General features: G+C 45.6%; 1 protein-coding gene across 1 annotated transcript in view; it reads left to right on the top strand.

The window, feature by feature from the left end:
* The window catches only part of ABCC6 (ATP-binding cassette, sub-family C (CFTR/MRP), member 6), a gene marked incomplete at its 5' end in the record, with an annotated part of 24,577 nt that extends 6,762 nt beyond the window's left edge, over positions 1–17,815 (top strand). The window contains 21 exons of the mRNA XM_010146654.1: positions 1,348–1,440; positions 1,974–2,177; positions 2,790–2,936; positions 3,660–3,757; positions 4,037–4,093; positions 4,804–4,930; positions 5,369–5,545; positions 5,958–6,125; positions 8,098–8,281; positions 8,767–8,830; positions 9,344–9,461; positions 10,590–10,797; positions 11,860–12,170; positions 12,920–13,119; positions 13,777–13,903; positions 14,520–14,621; positions 15,352–15,498; positions 15,972–16,130; positions 16,369–16,535; positions 16,973–17,167; positions 17,707–17,815. Of these exons, the coding sequence (XP_010144956.1) occupies positions 1,348–1,440; positions 1,974–2,177; positions 2,790–2,936; positions 3,660–3,757; positions 4,037–4,093; positions 4,804–4,930; positions 5,369–5,545; positions 5,958–6,125; positions 8,098–8,281; positions 8,767–8,830; positions 9,344–9,461; positions 10,590–10,797; positions 11,860–12,170; positions 12,920–13,119; positions 13,777–13,903; positions 14,520–14,621; positions 15,352–15,498; positions 15,972–16,130; positions 16,369–16,535; positions 16,973–17,167; positions 17,707–17,815 (3,162 nt within the window). The remainder of the gene's footprint in view (positions 1–1,347; positions 1,441–1,973; positions 2,178–2,789; positions 2,937–3,659; positions 3,758–4,036; positions 4,094–4,803; positions 4,931–5,368; positions 5,546–5,957; positions 6,126–8,097; positions 8,282–8,766; positions 8,831–9,343; positions 9,462–10,589; positions 10,798–11,859; positions 12,171–12,919; positions 13,120–13,776; positions 13,904–14,519; positions 14,622–15,351; positions 15,499–15,971; positions 16,131–16,368; positions 16,536–16,972; positions 17,168–17,706) is intronic.
* Positions 17,816–18,463: the final 648 nt, after the last annotated feature.

Here is an 18,463-nt window from a genome sequence, read left to right on the forward strand (position 1 = left end):
TGAGCTGACTGAAACTTCTGCCTCAGATTCTCCCGTCACCTCTCTTTTCAGCCAAAATATGGTGGCCCAGTGCAGGCTGAGAGTCCAGTTCCAGCTCCTCAGCATCGTTACAGGGCATAAAGGGGAATGGTCTGAAATAGCAACTTGACATACTTCATGCCAAAGCCTGATAACCACAGGATTAGTGAAAGTGAAGCAATGCTATACAATATTCAAAAAGAGTCTTGGATACATTGAATTTCATAGGGATCAAGGAGTTTAGCAAGGAGAGAGCAAAACTTGAATTAGAAATAAACGTTGATAGTCTAAAAGATCTTTTTGTTCCCTTAATTCAATGTATGGTATTTACTCAGCAGGATAAAGCCCTATTTCTTAGTCCCTGTTTGTGGCAGCACACCAAATGGAAGTAGGAGCACTATAGAGATAGTTGATTCCCAGGAGCTTTCCAGAGACCACCTTGGCTAACCAGAATGGATTGTACCTTGTGCATGGCAGGATACTATGACCTTGGAAAACAAGTAGCCATGGTATAGACTGTTGAACAATCATCATCCCTTCTCTAGCGATGTTGACAAGCTGAACGTGGTTGCATGTAGCTGGAGCATAACTAACACTTTGTTTGCTAGTGTTCATAGACCATTTGTGTAGAGAATACTTCTATCTCTCTCTGTACACCAGCACTCACCTCTCTAGCAAACGTAAGCTGTCCGTAGAGAGATGTAACTAAATGGCAAGAAATAAGCTCTCTGCTTTGATACACAAGTTATTAGGAACCCTGGTATTTATGAGCTGTCCCAAAAGTACATGCCACGCTATAACGCTACATTTTCACCCCACTAGTTGATACAAATTCAGTTATTTCTATTTTATATGGGTTATTTAGTTTATTGAGGGTTTGAGTTGGTTTGTTTGGTTTTTTTGGGTTTTTTGGTGTTTGGTTTTTTTTTGGTTTTTTTTTGTGTTTTTTTATATATCACCACTGGTTTTGTTTCAGGTCACTCATTTATGCCAGCCACAAGATGTCCTCCTTAACACACCCAGGAACAGAGGGGCCGGCAAAACTTACTTGAATTGCTAGCGTGCTTCTGGATCGCCTTCAGCACTAATCTAGTCCCTAAAAGGAAAGCAAATAAATTCAGCAGAGCATGATAACAGGAGTTATCCTGCCTGGAGAATTAACAATCCACAGTGCTTAGGGAGCACAATTCCCAGGAAAGGCAAAGCAAATAAAGCCTTAGCTGTGAGGAATGTTAGGCAGAAGTTCAAATACAAGGGAAGGTGAGCAAGGAAAACAAGTAATTTCTAGTCATTACCAGTTCTTCCTCTTATCCCTGTCTCTCCTTGCAGCTTCTTGGGCCATCTGCCTTGACTTCGATTGCCGTATTCCTTTTTCTTTTGCCTCTGAATTTTGTGATCACCAAGAAGAGGAGTCACTTTCAGGTACAGTTGGCTTCATAAAAATGAAGTAGTTTACTGACTTGAATTATGCTCAGATACTACTTTTAAATCTAAGTTAAAGTCTGCCATGCTCTTCCAGGAAGGGATCACATGGAAACCAAGGCTACAGATGATTACAGTAGGGGGGGGAAGAGAGAAGTAGCATGATACTGAAGCATATCCCTAACAATTGACATCAAGTGAGGGCTTGAATATTTATTATTCATGCTGACCATGACTTTTTGAAGTACATAGGAGGATTTGAAGACTGCAAAGCTTCTTGAAGTCTAGAATAATCTCTTGTTTGCCTGCCTTTTCTGATTTTTTTCATGTACCGCCAGTAAAAAAAAAGCTCTGAAATATGAAAAATAAAATACTTCCCAGCCTGGAAGACTGATAAACAAAACAGTATACACAGCTTGACTGCAGGGAAATCCATTCCAAATTATAGGCAGGAATAAGATGGGTTTTTTCAGCCTAATTGCACCATTAAACATTCAACCTATTAAATGATAAACCTCAAACATTTCTTACAGGAGACCCAGATGAAATATAAAGATGAGCGGGCCAAACTTACCAATGCCATTCTCAGCAACATAAAAGTAATCAAACTGTATGGCTGGGAGAAAGCCTTCATGGAGAAAGTACTTGGTATCCGGAAACAAGAACTTCAGGCCCTAAAAAGATCTCAAATCCTCTTCTCAGCATCTCTAGCTTCTTTCCATTCATCAACCTTCCTGGTGAGTGGTTCACCTTCCTACGTAAAACGTGCTATGACTTCCATTTCTCTCTGTACTCCTGTCTGGACAGATTTTTCCTGTGGGACAGCTGAATATGATGTCTGCCTGGAGGAGCCAGTGGTCTCACAGGAGTTGCTGAGCCCCTGTAGAATCAGCCACACAGACATTTACACTGTCCTGAGTTCCACGGACAAGACACCTGGTCTGGCAATATGCTCCAGGCAGACTGAGCCTGCTTGGCGAGAACCACCCGGGACCTCCAGCAGGACAGAGTTCGTGGCACAGTCAGTAGCTGCACAAGCCACTTTGGCACATGCTGTTGCAGCTCAGCCATGTCTGTTTTCAATGGGAAATGGCTGAGCCTTCACCTCACTGTGGTTGCAGCACCAAAACTTCCGTAATGCAGAACAAGCGTCAAACGATCAGACCCAGTTTTGTCACCCAAATGCAAGACCTTTGCTTATGATATTGCAGGACAGGTGCCATGTACCTGGGTGATAGCCTGGATTTAACTAAAAGGGTTCCAGAGTCTCTAGAAGGAGCTTGTCACCCCTGGACCCTTCTCTTCCCTGTCTGAAGCAAATGGTTTGCTTTCCCTTTGCTCCCATTCAGATTGCATTGGTCATGTTTGCTGTCTACACCCTGGCGGATAACACACACGTCCTGGATGCTCGGAAGGCCTTCGTATCTTTAACACTGATCAACATTCTCAACACTGCGCACTCCTTCCTGCCATTCTCCATAAATGCTGCTGTCCAGGTTAATTACAGGCTATGTTCCTTTTTCTTTGGCCGTGTTTTTTTATATATCACCATTAACAGGTAAAGTAGGAATTTCTTAGGGCTTTGAACGTCAGGGCTAGCCATTTCATTGCTATTGTGAAACACTGAAGTGCAAGGACTGGCAGCTAAAGGTACTTCGTAGCATTGCTTTTCACACAGACTCTAGATATGGACAAAACTGTCACCAAGAACGACTGTTAAGTCTTTTGGGGCCAATCACAAGCACCGCTGGACCTCAGAGATACTTCCAGTTCTGTTTTTAATCACAGAAATCAGAATAGATGCAGCAAAATCTCCATGGGAGATCAGTGGAAACTCTACTAACCCAGGCCAGAGAGAAAAGCAAGTCATTGTCCAGCAGGAAACTGGGAAATTGCACTTCCTTTCTTGCACCCTAAGATGACTGTAGCAACCTTTCATGTAAAGAAGCAATCAGTGGAATGATTGCAGGGTGAATTGGAGAAAAAAGCACCAATTTCACTGTGTGAACAGAGTAGAAAACACAGGGGTTTATGTGTGTTTTGCTGAGCTAAGAGGAAATAAAGACTTAACATAAAGAGCAGCTGCATTTGTCCATCTGAGCCTACAACATAGCACCTTGTCAACCGGCTAAGCGGGTCATCACGTTGAGTCTTCACTTTGGGTTTTAGCTCCCTTTCCATTCTAAATCTTATTTCTTTTGTGTGCTGCTTCATTTCAGGCCAAAGTTTCTTTAAACCGCTTAGCGGCTTTTCTGAATCTGGAAGAACTGAATCCTGAGAGCTCAAGCAGAAACCCTTCTGACTGTGGTAAGCTTTCGTGTAAGGAGGTGTAGCTTCCACTGTTCAGCTTCCTCTCTTACGGTGCCTACCAGAGTTAACAGAGAGAAGTGTTTGCCCCTTACTGTCACTTTATCTCGCAGGCCTATTTATTTCTAATGATGAAATCTGATATGGTAAATTCTTTTCATACTTAAGGTTCATTTTATGTAATAGAAATAACACACTGACATAGAAAGTCACATAAACAGGGACGTTTCTGTACCTACCTTTTCATTTACAAGTGTTCTGTTTCTCATCATATTTTAGTACAGGCAAGTATCACCATAAGAAACGGGACTTTTTGCTGGAGCAAAGAAACTTCTTGCCTTACAAGGTACAGACTTACCCTTAGTCATCTTGATTCTGTAGGCCAGGGTGGATACTGAATGAACTAATTCCTCAGGGCCTAAGTGAAACCAGTGTGCAATATCTAGAGGCTTCCAAGTTTGCTTCATAGTTATCATTGAATTCTGAAAATTACCAAGTCAGACCAAATGTAATCTTGCTTTTATGCCTGGGAGCATATAAATGAGAAGGCGCCTATATCTGGATGTTGCCTTAATACAGGGAAACTACTTTCTTTACACCATCTTCTTGTCCAAATATGAAATTACAGTAATTTAAATTTTAAAAAAAAGTGGAATTGATGGTACACAGATATTATATATGACATCACTACATGCATATTTCAAAAAGCATTGCAGTTGTAGAGAAGAAAGTGTTGAAGAGTTCTGATGTTCAGAAATGTTTTATATCCACTGCTTTGGGCTACCCTTTCTGCGGAGTGGGTACCTGGGTTTGAAACGCAGATGGGGACGTGGACGAAGACTTTCTGGTTGGAGGTGTCTTTGAAGGGATGACTCCTGTTCTGCTGCAGAAAGTCAGCAAGACAGGAAGAACGAGTGCAACTGAGGCCTCAAGTATGAAATTAGGGGGTTTAGTTGGTATATTGTTAATGCTAGAAAACAATAGCAAGAATTTTGGTCGTGTTCTTTCCAGAAAGTGTATCTAAAAGGTGATAAGAAACTAATCTTTTCTCTGTAGGATAGATCTTACTGTGCCCCAAGGCTCCTTGCTTGCTGTAGTTGGCCAGGTGGGTGCTGGAAAGTCCTCCTTGCTGTCAGCGTTACTTGGCGAGCTGGAGAAGATGGATGGCTGCGTAACCATGAAGGTAAATTTTCTGTCAGCGTTTGCTTCTAATAAGGCTGTCTTCAGGAACAGTAAGTTATTAGCCAAGGCATCAGGTACTTGAAAACCCATCTACTGCTGAATTTTAACAAAGGCTGTATGTAGCAGCTGCATTTGGCCTCTCAAATGAGCCTGACCCTTGGGAGTGGGAACTGGAGCAGGACTTCAAAGATCCAGTTACATTTCCCACTCTGACAATGAGCTGAAGTGGCATTCTGGTAAATCACCAGACGTACTTGCACCTCTCTTTCCTCCTCTATTAGATACTGAGTGCAGACCCGTATTTTGCAAAGCCCTCTAAGACCTTCCTTGGTGATTTCTGTAAAGCTAATTGGGAAAGTTTTTCTTCAAAGATGGGTTCCCACAGTGTCAAGTTGAGCTTATGAAAAAGATTAACATTTTCCCACTTCCATTCTTATAGGGCACTGCAGCTTATGTCCCCCAGCAAGCTTGGATACAAAATGCTTCAGTGGAAGACAATATTCTCTTTGGGAAAGATATGGATGAAACATTGTTCAGCAGAGTGATAGATGCTTGTGCACTGCAACCTGATTTGGAGAGCTTCCCTGCAGGGCAGAAGAGTGAAATAGGAGAGAAGGTACTGGCTTTGGTTTATGTTTTGGCCAACTTTTCCATGAGTAGCTACAACTTTCGGTGTCCTGCTTAAAACACCTACAAAAGGACTGAACTTGGCAGAAGCAGGTGCTTACTAATTTCTGAAGTCAGGCCATGATTTGAGGGGGTCTGAAGGCCACCTCCTGACAGTTAACCTAACCAGAGATATGAGATGCTCAAAATCAACAAACCCACGTCATTCTTGTGTCTGCTTTTGGAGAAGAGTGGAGTTGCTCAAGAGCATCTGCATCTCAAGAGCCTGCTTTGGAGGGAGGAAGGAAAGGAGATGCACAGACTTAAAAATAAGGAAGTCATAAAACCTCAGTGTCAAATGGAGACAACAGTTGGAAAGTATGCCATGGCTTTGAAATAAACAGTGTCAATACATTTTTCAGGGAATAAATATATCTGGAGGGCAGAAGCAAAGAGTGAACCTTGCTCGTGCTGTGTACCAGAAGGCATCAATCTACCTACTAGATGACCCCCTCTCGGCTGTGGATGCCCATGTTGGACAGCACATTTTTGAACACGTTCTTGGACCCAACGGCTTACTGAAGGACAAGGTGTGTGATAAATCCTGAACTGTAAAAGATTGCAAAATATATGTAATTATCAGGGCCCCTGAAATGTTTCCACTAAAGTGGGTTACTTACTTCATCAAAGGCTCACTAATTCTTTTTTGCAAGTGGCAGCAGGTGTACTGCTGTTAACAGCAGCAGAAGTGGAAGGGGTAACCTCTGCAGGCCGCACAGCACATGGATGTCCTGCAGTAAATCTCATCTATCATCAGCTCCATTATTGGGCTTGTTCAGCCTGGAGAAGAGAAGGCTCCAGGGAGACCTTATAGCACCTTCCAGTACCTGAAGGGGCTACAAGGAAGCTGGGGAGGACTTTTTACAAGGGTCTGTAGTGACAGGACAAGGGGTAACGGGTTTAAATTGAAAGTGGGGAGGGTTAGATTGGATATCAGGAAGGAATTCTTCCCGGAGAGGGTGGGGAGGCACTGGGACAGGTTGCCCAGAGAAGCTGTGGATGCCCCCTCCCTGGAAGTGCTCAAGGCCAGGCTGGATGAGGCTTGGAACAACCTGGTCTGGTGGAAGGTGTCCCTGCCCATGGTAGGGGGGGTGGAACTGGATGACCTTTAAGGTCCCTTCCAACCCAAACCATTCTATGATTCTATGATCTAGGAGGAAGACGACTGAAGAGTTAGGTTCTACTGAAAAACTATCTTTACCCTCATGCAAACCACATGCCTAGTTCCAGCCCTACTTCTAGAGCAAGTCTGTAGTTCTTTGGTCTTTCATCAATGTTACATCCTTCTCCCTTTTCGAGAATTACTTCTAGTATAGTTAGGAAGAGCTGTCTGATCTCTTCCAGCTTACCATAAGTCCAGTTCAGTCGTGCCTTTCAATGTTCTCATCACCCAGATGTTCATCACTTCGCCTTCGGTCTTAAAATCAATCTTAAACACTTCTCTCACTTTTTTTTTTTTTTTTGCATTGGTTGCATTTTGATATTCCTTGGTATTTCTCTGCTGTCAAGCAATCTGGATAATAGCTGTGGTTAAGTGAGACGGGATGCTAGGGCAGCTCTGTTTGTTTCATGGTGTAAATGGCCTGCAAATACATGGTTCAGTTTCTCACTGTAGAAGGAAAATAGGTCATTCTTTCAATAGAAAGTCCAGCTAAAACAGACATGTCTGATTGCAAATATCTTCCTCTTCATGTGTAGATTAGTTGCACATATCAGGATGTCATTATTGTATTGAAACATAGAAAGACTGGCAAAAAAAAAAGCAGACTTAAGCAGGACTCAAAGGCCTTGATTGTATATTACAAATATATAACATGCCAATTTGTTATCTTGGGAAAAATTATTTTTCTTATGCTCTTTCCTACATGTAATTATCTGTGCAAATATGCTCAGAAATTTAAATGAAAAGGAGCTGCATTTTAACTCCATTCAGGTTAATGAAGTTTTCAGGCATAAATTTGATTCTGAAATATTGATACCTGTGACAATAAATGTGACATACTCTTCAGTTAACATAATCCTACTAAAGAGCTTCAGCCTGAGAGAATCAACAACATGAAACTGGTCAGTGAGCCAAGGAAAAGGTCCTACACACAGGGTGCTAGTCTGGGCCTTCAGGCTGTCGTTCCCACCCTCACTCTTTGATGCTGTGCATGACACAAAGCAAGTTGATTCGCCCCTCCGCTCCTGAGTTCTGCACTTTCAGAATGGGCACAAAGCTGTGCTGCAAAGGTAAACTTCAAACAGACACAAGTGATAAGAAAAGTATCTCCAGGTTACTAAAACTCATGGGTCACACTGAGCACATGTCTGTCTTCAGAAGACAGCTGACTGCAACAGCTCCGTGAGCAGGGAAACACCAAAACAATTCACAGAATGTGTCCCAGTGCCTCACCACCCTCTCCGGGAAGAATTTCTTCCTGATATCCAATCTAAATCTCCTGTCTTTCATCTTAAAGCCGTTACCCATTGTCCTGTTGTAACTGTTCCCTTTTTTATCAGACTCGTGTGCTGGTGACTCACACGATCAACATTTTGCCCCAAGTGGACAACATTGTTTTTCTGGTGGATGGAACGATCTCAGAAATTGGTTCCTACCAAGAACTTCTACAGAGAAATGGGGCCTTTGCAGAGTTTCTTCATTCACACATTACTGCAGAAGAGAAGGCAGGCACTGGTTTTCCAGGTAAGCCAAATGAGTTGGAATCATTCTTCCTAGGTCTGTCAGTTAATTGTTTCCTTAGCATTATACTTAACGTTAAAGACTGGGGAGGGGGGTGCATGTCTGCTGCTGTTCACAGTTAGGAAGAGGGAAAAGAGGGTAAAACTGGAAAAGCCAGTCTTACATTTGTTTCATTATGGACATTTAAAGCCAAAACCCTATCCCAATAAGCCGTTGCTCTGTGTGGGGAAAAGCATGCCTGTTGTCAAATTAGCTGACTCATTACCTCAAAATTGGTTCTTGAATGAACAGTTCCATCTTTGCAGACAACAATCATGCAGTAAACAGAATTACCCACTGTGTGTGTTACTCTTCAAGCCTCACCTTGGTATTTCTACAATTACAATTCTTTGTAATGAATCTCTCCTGTGTTACCAGTCTCTCAAAGGCTGTACACGTCAAATTGGGATTCTGTAGCATTTAGAGAAAAAAATGCATTTATTCCACAGCTCTAGGAGACACCAAAGGCACCATCAACTCTAGAAGTGGCCCATCACAGGAAAAGCCCTTTAGGTAAGCTTAAAGCTGTCTCAGACACTAAGAACTTGCTCCAAAAGCCCATACAAACCTACACGGAGGCTCTTACCAAGTATGACACAGTTTGCAATCGATCTGTAAACTAATAATGAGAGCAAACAAGCAAAACTCACGAGTAGGTAAGAAACTGCTCCTGAATGTGGAGGTGACTACCATTTTCTCCATATTTCACAAGGACCCAGCTTGTTTCAGAGCTCAGGCAGGTTGGTACCTTTGCCTGCTGTTCACTCCCCGCTGGGACTGTAAGGTCTGCCTCATTTCAGACCAGCCACAGCTGCTGAGTGCTTCCAGCCTCGGATTGTTAATGGCTTGACAGAGCCCAGTCGCTGTGGTAAATATGGACAGTGGTTGGGGTCACTCTGGAGGACCCCAAAAACTGCAGCCCTCAAAATAGGCATGAATACAGGGGTGGATGGGTAAGGAGACCCAGCTTTAAAACACTCATTACCTTGGCTAAAAATTGAAAGAATATTTGTTTTCTTTACGAAGTGACGATTCAGTCACATCTGCTATGGGAAGGAAAACCATTCCTGTAAGTCAAGACTGTACCACTGCTGCGGCCACCCAAGGAAGATTAACCAAGGGAGAGAAGACTCAGCGTGGCAGGGTAAGCACAGCCCTTTCCCAAAAAGGCAAAAACACATACCACGGGTTTGTTGCTGACCCACTCGTGGCAGGGGATCAGCTCACTGCCTAAGTTAAACCAATGTGAGTCCAGGGAAGTAAGCGGAGCTGTACAAGTTTGCCCCACAATTGAGACAAAGTCATTTCAGTTACTTTACACAGCGCCTTCTACGCAAACTGTGCCTCCCTGGATGCTCCCACCCAAGCACTGGTTCCAGAGTAGGAATAACGCTCGTACGTTGCAGAGAGCACAGCATGGAAATGAGAGGAGGATAGTTTATGACCACTTGAGGAGAGGGATCCCGATTCAAGAGCAGACCTGAAGGGGGAAGGCACACTGATGCAATCAGGTTGAGGGGATGGTGAGGGAGAGAAGAGGACAGGTTACACGGGACATGTAATCTTGAGTCTATCCACAAACTCTCGAGGCTGGTGGGAAGGGGCAAAGAGGCACATCACTGTTCCCATCTTGTCCAAGGGAGACAGCTCAAGAGGCTGAGGCACGGAGGGCACTGTGAAAGGACAGCAGCAGACTGGGATTCCAGCTAGGGGTCATCCGGCAGGGATGAGGTGTGCATTCAGGGCACGCTGTAGCAGCAGTAAAATGTGGGGAGGAAACAAATAGCTGAGGTTGTACAGTGGTACTGAGAAGAGAGGCGAGTCAGAAGTCAGGCACCCCAAAGGAGGCAGCTCTCCCCCTAGGGAAGCAGAGTGTTAGACAGTCTGGCCCCTCCTCACCTCTGCCCATCAGCAGTTACTCACACAGCCAGTCAGTGGGATTCATGATAGTTCTCTTTCACACCCAGAACAAAGGAAAACCACTGCCTGGCATAAGAAAAGCCTTATGAATGTTCCAGCAGTAACATGAGCCTATTGCAATAATATTCAATAATATTCAATAATTATTCATTAACACCACGGATTTAAGTATGGCTTCATTATTCACCCATGAGAAAAACAAAATAAGAATTAACGTGGTTGCTATGGCCCGTGACACATAACCAAGCAGATATGCCATAATAAATCATTCCATGTTTTGGAGCTGCTTTTCCTTGCTAACAAGCTTGATCCTCCCAACCTCTCCTGTTTTTCCCCAACTGTTTCACTTTAGGTTACTATGTCGATTTATGCAGCCTACCTGAAGGCGACAGGCTTACCCCTGTGCGTGTACATCGTTCTGTTGTTCACAGCTCAGCAAACTCTGTCATTTTCTCGTGGTTACTGGCTCAGCGTGTGGGCAGATGACCCGGCTCACAACGGAACACAACAGCACACAGAGCTGAGAGTTGGAGTCTTCGGTGCACTAGGAGTCGTTCAAGGTTCGTTTAACTTGCTCACCTAATTCTTCTCTGTATTTCCATCTCCCTTTCCCATATCCAGGATGTTTTCTCAGAATACAAACAAGTGCATACCCATGGGCTCTTAGCCCCCTGGGCTTCTGGCAGCAGCCCTAAAGGTTTGGCATGGGACCTAAAACTACAGGCTCTGACGTGCAGAGAGGATTTCTAAGGCATCTGAACAATATTTCCAGTGGTACTGCCTCAAATTCTACTTCATGGTACGCTCGAGGTGTTCTCTCATGCCCTTCAGCAGACCATGATGGGCAGTGTCTTCCTCTATATTTCCTGCTGGAACTAAATGACCTGAGCCCCTAAAAAACATTCAGCAATGGAAGAACTACAAACCCTTATTTTTCTATGCTGCTCCCTTATAGCCAACAGCTTCTGCATGTTTTTCTTCCTCTTATTCTTTCTTCCTCCAGTATAAATGAATCATGTTGAAGTGCAAGCAGTAGCTCATCTCCATGCTGAGTTAAATCTTGGGTTAGGTCTTCTGAGTGTAAAGAGACAGAAAAAGAGAAACTTGTGGAATTCCACGTTTCTTTAAATATTTCTCTTTAAAAATGGCCACAATTCTTGTGGTTGTTCTTTTAAAACAAGCAAACAAAAAAAATACCTTGTTTTAGGGAAATCAAGTCTAGAAGAACCTCAGCCCAAGTGACAAAGGACTGAGAAAGCCTTGAACAAGCTGAAAAGAGTGGGAAGGTCTGGGTACCCTTCTGTGCTAATAGGGAAGCCTAAGACTTCAAGTTAATCAAAGTAATTCCAGTCAAGCTCATTTGGTGAGGAACAAAGAATATCCTGCACCTTTAAGCTGAACCAGGGGCCCCCATCAAGCTTGCTCGAAGGCCTTCCGCCTCACTCCAGCAGCAAGGGGAGTTTGCCCTGTAGCTCTGGGCTTGGCCTAATTGCTACCACAGAGAAAGTCAGCTCCTTTCACTAGTGCAGCATTCACAGTAATGACTGAAAATCGTCATCTCGCAAAGGAGAGCTCCAAGATGAGTTTGTTCAGACTAGTAATAACGATTTCTTACACCACAGCCCTCGGCAGGTTTACCTCCACAGCAGCGGTCCTTCTAGGCGGCGTGTTAGCATCGCACAAGCTGTTTCTGCAGTTGCTGAGGAACGTTGCCAGATCCCCAATGGTCTTCTTTGAGCAAACACCCATTGGAAACTTGATGAACCGCTTCTCCAGAGAAATGGATGCTATTGATTCTGTCATCCCTGACAAGCTGAAGTCCTTGCTGGGATTCTTCTTCAACTTGCTGGAGATCTACCTTGTGATTATAGTGGCTACACCAAAAGCAGCAATGGCCATTGTACCCTTGACTGTTCTTTACGCTGCGTTCCAGGTAGGAGCTCATAGAGGTGCGCAGACAGGAGAGGCTGAAGCAGCATGGCTGTGTCCCTTTGGAAAGCCTCCCTCCATTTCTTAGGGGTGGAGAAATACAGAAACTACTTCCATCATCTTGAACTGGATCTGATCAAGAGTAATGTCAGTGGCTCTTCCCACATCACCTCAGCCTTCCAAAGCATCCCAGAGACCTCAGAGGCTCGTGCTTTTCTGATGTCCAGCTCAAATCCCACCTGGAGCTGTATTCCTCATCTCCATTAGTGCAGATGCAATCATATTAAGACCAAAAGCATTTTCCCTTTCCTCCAGAATTCCTACACTGCTTTTTAATATCCATGTGTTCCCTGCAGCTCTCCCATTGTGCTCCGAGACCTCAGTTGCTTTGCCAGCTAAGAATGAACACAAGGGAAGGGCAAGTAAGGGTGCACCTACCCCTCTGTTCTCCATCCAGCAAAGGGCTGGCCGACAGGAGAAAGCGAGTGTGAGGTGAGAGGCTTAATGAGTTGAGAGCCCTGGCTGCTTTACATTAACTCACCACGGGGCTGTTCTTAACGAGGACAGAACGCAGCACAGGCAGAAACACTCCCTCACCTACAGCCATCTCCTACCTGCACGTTGTTGGGCTTTATAACACTAGGGTAGTACATACTATTGCACTTGTTAAGGCCTTCCCTAATTTTCTGTGGAGCACCTCAACGGAGGCATAACCCTTCTAATCACTTCCCCTTCCATTTCCCTTTGTACCAGCACTTCTACGTCATCACCTCCTGCCAGCTGAGACGCATCGAGGCTGCCAGCAGGTCACCCGTCTACTCCCACATCTCAGAAACTTTCCAGGGGAGCAGTGTGATCCGTGCCTACAAGGACCAGGAGAGGTTTATTTCCAAGAGCAATTTTCTAGTGGATGAGAATCAGCGAACATGCTTCCCCGGAGCAGTTGCTGACAGGTACCAGTCTGCAGTGTGAAAACACTGACAGTTTACACTCACGGTCTCGGTGAGCGGAGACGGCTGCTCTCAGGGCTTGGGTGGAGGTTCACAGAAGATGAGACAGCGGTGCACGGCGTTTTGGAGTCAGTAGCTTCTTCTGCTATCGCTCGTGCCGTGCCCCTCCCGCAGCCAACGCGCTCCCATCCCTGCCGTGTGCCTAAGCATCCAGGCACATGCCAGTGCACTGCCAGAGGTGTCACCGGTGTCCCAGCTGCAGGAAGCTGCGGTACATGCCTGGTGAGGCCCAGCACCACATCACAGAGTGCACGAGGCCTGTGGCATATGCAGAACCCGTCAGACAGTAGAGCCATCAGCCATGAAGCAAGTGAGGGGTACCAGAAGGTGAGAGACGTTAGACCAACTCATCCAAGAAACTGCGTGCAGGCTGCTGTCATCTAACAGGCCTTGGAAAAAAGTCCTAACAGAGACCATAAGCCAACCATCTTGGAGCCATTCTGATCTCCAAGGTGGCTGGGTAGGAGCAACCAGGGCATGATAACAGCTTTGCTGAGCATCCCAGCAGCTCCACATGTGTTTTGCAAAGTACTCGCAGGTTCTGTTGGCAGAAGGGAAGAGGGCACCTAGTCACAGCCCTGTACTCTCCTCCTCGTGCAGGTGGCTGGCTACAAACCTGGAGTTTCTAGGCAATGGCGTCGTGTTGTTTGCAGCACTGTTTGCAGCAATGGGCAGAACACATCTTAGTCCAGGAACTGCTGGCTTCTCCATTTCATACGCTCTTCAGGTAACTCGGTCTTGAAGCAACACCATGCCTCCCTTTCATCAGAAGCAACTCGCATTTTAATTTCTGCTACTGCTTTGGTTTCTAAGAAATCATGAGCTATTTCTGCGGCTTTCTGGATGCCTTCTCCTACCAAACCCTGCTGCCGTTGCTGAAACCCAGAGCACCTGGAGCACACGGCCCCTTAGAGAATGAACCTCGAGCACATGCACCAGCCATCTTTTTCCTCCCCCATCTGAACCCACCCTTAAGTGACAGCATGCTCTGAGCAGCTGGAGCAAGGTGTTCAGCAGCTGTCCTACCTGCTGGCAGGCTGATTACACAACAGCCTAAGAAATAGCTGCACTGGCTTTTAGCATCCAAGTCAGTAGCATTTCATTCTCTAGAAATGGTGCTGAGAAGCAGCTATGGGGGGAGCTGGCTAGGCTCTTTAAACACAGCTTTACAAACCTTCACCAGGATCCAGGTTAGGTTTTAGGCTTCCAAGGGATGATTTCTCAAGTAAACAGCTGATGAGGAGGTCTTTATAAATAAACACTAAGACAAAGTACCCAGTACCTCGCAAGTGCAAGTCAAGAGTAATTTTACCTGCCCTAATGCTCGTGTTTCCTTCTGCTAGATAACTGGTGTTCTGAACTGGATGGTGCGCTCCTGGACGGAGGTAGAGAACAACATTGTTTCCGTGGAGAGAGTGAGAGAATACTCAAGGACTCCTAAGGAGGTAGCCAACCACCTACTGCCCCCGTGGGTGGAGGCGAACATCTCTGCAAACTAAGCGAGTAACTTCTCTGTTCCACCCGGACAAACGCCCTGGTTTTCCCCTCCTAAAAGGCCTCTTATGTTTCCTTTGCAGAACTGCAGCATTTGGTTTTTATCCAACTGACTAGGCTTGTTTTATAACCTCTGATCATCATTATTTCCTTAAGACAGTCAGGCATCAGATGGCCGTTAAAATAGCTTCACTTGGTCACACTGGTGGAATGAGCTGTATTTTCTGCCCGTATTTGGAGTATGTATTTATTGTGCGAGTTCAGATGCAACTCTGATAACTGATGGCTGCTAGGCAGCCTCTTAGCCACTAAAAGTCTCCAGTGCAATCATTTTTGTTCTGTAATCATTAAAATTATTCCTCTGTCTGCTGACCCGAGATCCTACAAAAGGAGCCTTGCACAGTCCTGCCCGCCAGGGAGTGTAAATCTTCTCTTACTGAGCCACTCATCGTGTCAGAACTCTGACATGCAAACAACTGTTTATCCCCATTTTCAGTTAGGACAATTGGCATCTTTGCATGAGGTAAAAAGTCAAGTTAGAGGCCTTGTTCTCTTTTGGAAACAGTAAGCAGATTGGATTAATCTGGGACAGATGTCTCCATAAGCTTCCCCTTTCTGTATGGCCACCTGATTGGGTAATTTAAATTAGCTTTATACACTGCTGTTCGTTTTCATTTTTAGGCGCCCTGGACTCTGAATGGCAAACTTCAAGGTCAAGTTTGGCTCACTGAAGGAAAAATTGAGTTTAGAAACTACAGTTTGCGATACAGGCCAGATCTGGAGTTAGCACTGAAGCACATCAATCTAACCATCCACGGGCAAGAGAAGGTAAGAAGAGCCCCGTGCTCCAGGAGAGCCACAGCGTGTGAGCAGGGCTTTGCAGCGATGGGATCCGGGCAGATACAGTCCCTGCCCTACACCGAGGGACCGGGACTCGTAAGCGTGAAAGCAGCAGTAAGGCCTGAGCCCACTGCGCACCTCTTCTCGCACAAAGCGGCGTTTCCAGGATGCTGTACACACTAGACATTCCTCATTTTTTCAGTCTAGTGCCACATCAAGGCCCTGTCCTCACTGCTAAGTCCTGTAGTTATTCTTCCCATCGAAGGCTTCCAAGGTTCCTTTCCCAAAATACAAATGATTCCTTTTAAGTGTCACTGGACCGTGTGCACCTTGAACAGCCCTGAAGGCGTGATCCACGCAAAGCTTGCCTTCGAAAGGCCAAGAGGAACTACACGACCAGTCTGTACAGCTGTGCACAACGGTCAGCGACAAAACCAAGAGCTTTCCGTTGCACTTTACAGGTCGGCATAACTGGAAGAACAGGAGCTGGGAAGTCCACCCTTGCTGTGGCGCTGCTGCGATTAGTGGAAGCTGCGGAAGGAGCGATCCTAATTGATGGAGTAGATATTGCTCAACTAGGTCTGTATGACCTTCGAACCAGGATAACTGTCATTCCCCAGGTACGAATTATTTCCAGAATGCTTCAGCAGTGTTGTAGGTCTTAACACCTAGGAAGGGTTTATAAAGGTTGTGGGAGAGGAGGGACATTCAGACGTTTCCCAGTTGGAAATCACCTGCATGCCATGCCGGTCTCCCATTCAATACAACATCAGCCACAGATTTGCACCCAACAGGGAGAACCAGAGAGCTCCTTTTCCTTATTATTTCAGGAGTTGTCTGTACTGTCTCTGTGCCCAGGATCCAGTTTTGTTTGCTGGCTCTCTAAGGATGAATCTTGACCCGCTAAACCGATACACCGATGCAGACATCTGGACAGCTTTGGAACTGGCTCAGCTCAAGAACTTTGTCGCAGATTTGCCGGATCAGTTGGAATATAAGTGCACTGACCAAGGCGAAAACCTAAGGTACCTTGTCTGCAGAAGGACAGTGGCGGGGCAGTGCCAGCCCGTGGGCCAGGGGAACATACAGCTCGTGGGACAAGGAGTCGCACTCATTAAATAAAAGGTGCCCAGACAGCAAATTACTGCGTAATTGTCCTGTTTAGCAGCATGAAATCAAATCATAAGGCACCAAGTGGCAGACCTTTGAGACTTAATCATTGTGGTGGCTTGTGATTGTGCAGTACTTAAACCCTGTTCCAAGTGCAATCTCCTGGGTGCTACAGTAATACACTCCATTCCCTTAGGCTGTTTCACACTGTACCTGCAGTGCCACCAGCCACAATCACCCTTTCAGGGAAAGGGAACAATCACCTTTTCATTATTATTTTCAAATTAATCACCTATTCTGACCCTAGGGAAAAGAGTACTGCGCTGTTTACCATCCCTCTCCTTGCTTGCAGCGCTGGTCAGAAACAGCTGGTTTGCCTGGCCAGAGCACTTCTGCAGAAAGCCAAAATCCTCATTCTAGATGAGGCCACCGCAGCGATGGATTTAGAAACTGATCTTCAGATTCAGTCCACCCTGAGGACTCAGTTCAAAGACAGCACAGTGTTAACAATAGCTCACCGGATAAACACCGTCATGGACTGCGACAGGTAATGCCCTCAGCCGCTTTCCTCAGGAGGAGGGAGACGCGGGCAACCCGTGTGAACCAGACCACAGTGTTAGTGAGCAGCAGTTCCATTTCTGTCCTCTTCTAGCTTAACCCTCAGAGCTGTGCTTTAGAGACTGTAGGAGCTCCCTCACATCAGCCAGGCACCAATAGGTCAATTGAGGATCGCTTATTCCCACACGACTTCATGCTGTCACACCCCCTGCTCCCCCACCGACAGTGAAACCCTGGCTACAGCTCTTTGTTTCATCTTAAAACCGCCAAGCTAAGATCTGCGTTCACTAATCTTGCCCCGGTGTGTTGCCAAAATCTCTCCTCCCACAAACTCAGCACTTAAATAGTCGCTCATCAAAAACCCGTTTCTATCCCACAGCTGTTGACCAGCTGAAAAGCTGCTGGAAAGCTTGGTTGAACAAAAAACCAGCAAGTACTGAAACTCACTTTAGAAATAACTAGGAATAGCTACGTTACTACAGCTGCTGGTGTATCCCCAAGCTTACGCTTCTCTTTTAATGTTCACAGGATTTTAGTCTTGGAAAATGGTCAGATAGCTGAATTTGCTACCCTGGAACAGTTAGTAGCTCAGAAGGGACTGTTCTACCGACTGATGGAAGAATCGGGCCTCGTGTGACTCGGAGTGTACCATAATGCCACTGCTCCCGGGGAATAATCCATCTCATAATTGAGTTACCTTGGTTTCACTCTAAAATGCCTGTTGCTCAACCAAATCTTGTTTTAGCTGTGACCGCAGTGAGTAGATGCAAAGGGATGACTTGGAATACACATTATTTCTGTAAGAAATTCAGCAATTCCATTTTCACTGTTTCCAGATACCAAAGCCTCTCTTCTGCTGAAAAAGAGCCAGTCGGAACTGACACGCCTCGTTGCTTTTATAAAAGCAAACAGGCCAAAAGTACCACCACAGCTTTTTAGATTTTTGCTACAAATCGAGCCCAAAGTACTGCCACACTTGAAGATTACACGGGTTATTTTTAAAAGCCAACAAGATTTTATGGACAGTAAACAAGAATTTAAGTGGCAGCAAGCAAACCTAACTGTGTACAGCTTGTCCCAAGTTCCAGGCAGAACCAACGTCTCGGGGACGGCTCACCTGAGCGCTGCTCTTTCACGGACGCGGCGAGCTCCAGGGCAGCGGCTGGATCTGGTCTCCCCGAGCGCACAGACACTGGGGGAGCAGGATGCCACTAAGCCGAGAGCAAGGAGCTGCCTGTTGTCACAGCTGGGAGCCAGACCCGCTCCATCTTTCTGCGTCGGCGCT

This window comes from Eurypyga helias, unplaced genomic scaffold, assembly GCF_000690775.1.
Source record: "Eurypyga helias isolate BGI_N326 unplaced genomic scaffold, ASM69077v1 scaffold6442, whole genome shotgun sequence".
Lineage (NCBI taxonomy): Eukaryota > Metazoa > Chordata > Aves > Eurypygiformes > Eurypygidae > Eurypyga > Eurypyga helias.